The sequence below is a fragment of the Pristiophorus japonicus genome, chromosome 19 (genome assembly GCF_044704955.1).
Source record: "Pristiophorus japonicus isolate sPriJap1 chromosome 19, sPriJap1.hap1, whole genome shotgun sequence".
NCBI lineage: Eukaryota > Metazoa > Chordata > Chondrichthyes > Pristiophoridae > Pristiophorus > Pristiophorus japonicus.
The window spans coordinates 21,101,218-21,102,976 of NC_091995.1; the positions used below are offsets into that span (position 1 = coordinate 21,101,218).

Here is a 1,759-nt window from a genome sequence, read left to right on the forward strand (position 1 = left end):
GGAGGGGCCAGGGGAGAGAGAGAGAGAGAGCGCGAGAGGGGGAGGGGCCAGGGGAGAGAGAGAGAGCGCGCGCGAGAGGGGGAGGGGCCAGGAGGGGGAGAGAGCGCGAGAGGGGGAGGGGCCAGGGGAGAGAGAGAGAGCGCGCGCGAGAGGGGGAGGGACCAGGGGAGAGAGAGAGCGCGAGAGGGGGAGGGGCCAGGGGGAGAGAGAGAGAGAGAGCGCGAGAGGGGGAGGGGCCAGGGGAGAGAGAGAGAGAGCGCGAGAGGGGGAGGGGCCAGGAGGGGGAGGAGCAGTGACAGAGAGCGAGCGAGCGAGCAGCGCGCGGCCGGCTGTGCTGTGTTGTGTCGGCCCCACACCCCGAGCCTGCAGAGCGGCCGCGGAAACCCCGCACCGCGGGCCCAGATGCCGAGTCTCCGGCGGTGCCGAGGCGGAGGGCCTCTTAAAGTGACAGTCCAGCCCGAGGGTCCTCTTAAAGCGACAGTCCACGGCGGACCCATTTAAAGGGACAGTGCTTGCAGAACTTCTCAAAGCGGCAGGCCACGCCGAATCTGTTTCAGTGGCAGCAGCAGCTCTGACTCTCTTGACCATCGCCTTTTGTGCCAACTCCCATCGATTACCTCTTTGCTCGTACGCCTGGGCCCTGCCGACATTTTAATTCTACAATTGTTCAGTTTGCGTTGGCGGTCCGAGACGGGTTGTCTCGCCCTCCTCGGGATTGCATCGCCGGAGCGTGAAGGAAAGTTCCCCCCCCTCTCTCTCTCTCCGTTCAGCAGGGGCACACGCCGAGGATGACTGAGCTGAACCGCCAGCTGCGGGAGTACCTGTCGCAGTCACGAGGCGGCCGCAATGGAGACGGCGGCGACAGCGAGCCCCTCCTCACTGCGGATCCCGACTCCCCGGAGCCCGGCGGCTCCGCTCCGGGCTGGATGAGCCGGATTAACCCGTTCTCCTCCGGGCTGGGCAGCAGCAGCAGCAAGGCTCCAGCCCAGGGCTCGGGCCCGGCGTCGGGGGCGTTCTGGTCGACGGAGCCGGACCCCTGCCTGTCGGTCCTGTCCCGCCGCCAGCGGCTGACTGGCTTCGGCCTGTGCCTGGCCATGGGGCTGCTGTGCTTCGGCCTGTCGGCCGTCTACGCCCCCTTCATGCTGCTGAAGGCCCGCAAGTTCGCCCTGCTCTTCACCCTGGGCAGCCTCTTCCTGCTGGGCAGCCTGGCCCTGCTGCGCGGGCCCTGGAACCAGCTGCGCCAGCTGGCCTCCCGCGACCACCTGCCCTTCACTGCGGCCTACCTGGGCTCGCTGCTCGCCACCCTGTACAGCGCCCTGGCGCTGCAGAGCACTGCCCTGACCGCCGTGGCCGCCACCACGCAGCTCCTCACCCTCGCCGGCTACGTCATCAGCGCCGTCCCCGGGGGCACCACCGGTCTCCGTTTCATCGTTGGCCTCTTCGCCTCGGCCTTCAAACGCAGCGTCAGCAAGACCCTGCCCGTGTGAGGGGCGGAGGGAGTGGGCGGGTGGCTGGTGGGGGGGGGGAAGCTCTGACAAAAATTACATGCAGCTCCTGGTGCGACGTGTCAGCAGTGGCTCAGTGGACAGCTCCCGTTCTTGAGTCAGTCGGTCGTGGGTTCGGGTCCCGCTCCAGAGACTTTGAGTGCAAAATCTCAGCTGACACTCCCAGTGGAGCACCGCGCTGTCGGAGACGTTAAACCGAGGCCCAGTTTGCCCTCTCGGGTGGATGTACAGGATCCCGTGGACACGATTTGAAG

General features: G+C 67.1%; 1 protein-coding gene across 1 annotated transcript; it reads left to right on the top strand.

Annotated features, from left to right (window-relative positions):
- Positions 1-279: 279 nt before the first annotated feature.
- sft2d3 (SFT2 domain containing 3) lies at positions 280-1,487 on the top strand. Its single transcript, XM_070862217.1, has one exon. The coding sequence runs from the start codon at positions 789-791 to the stop codon at positions 1,485-1,487; it is 699 nt and encodes a 232-aa protein (XP_070718318.1). The 5' UTR covers positions 280-788.
- Positions 1,488-1,759: the final 272 nt, after the last annotated feature.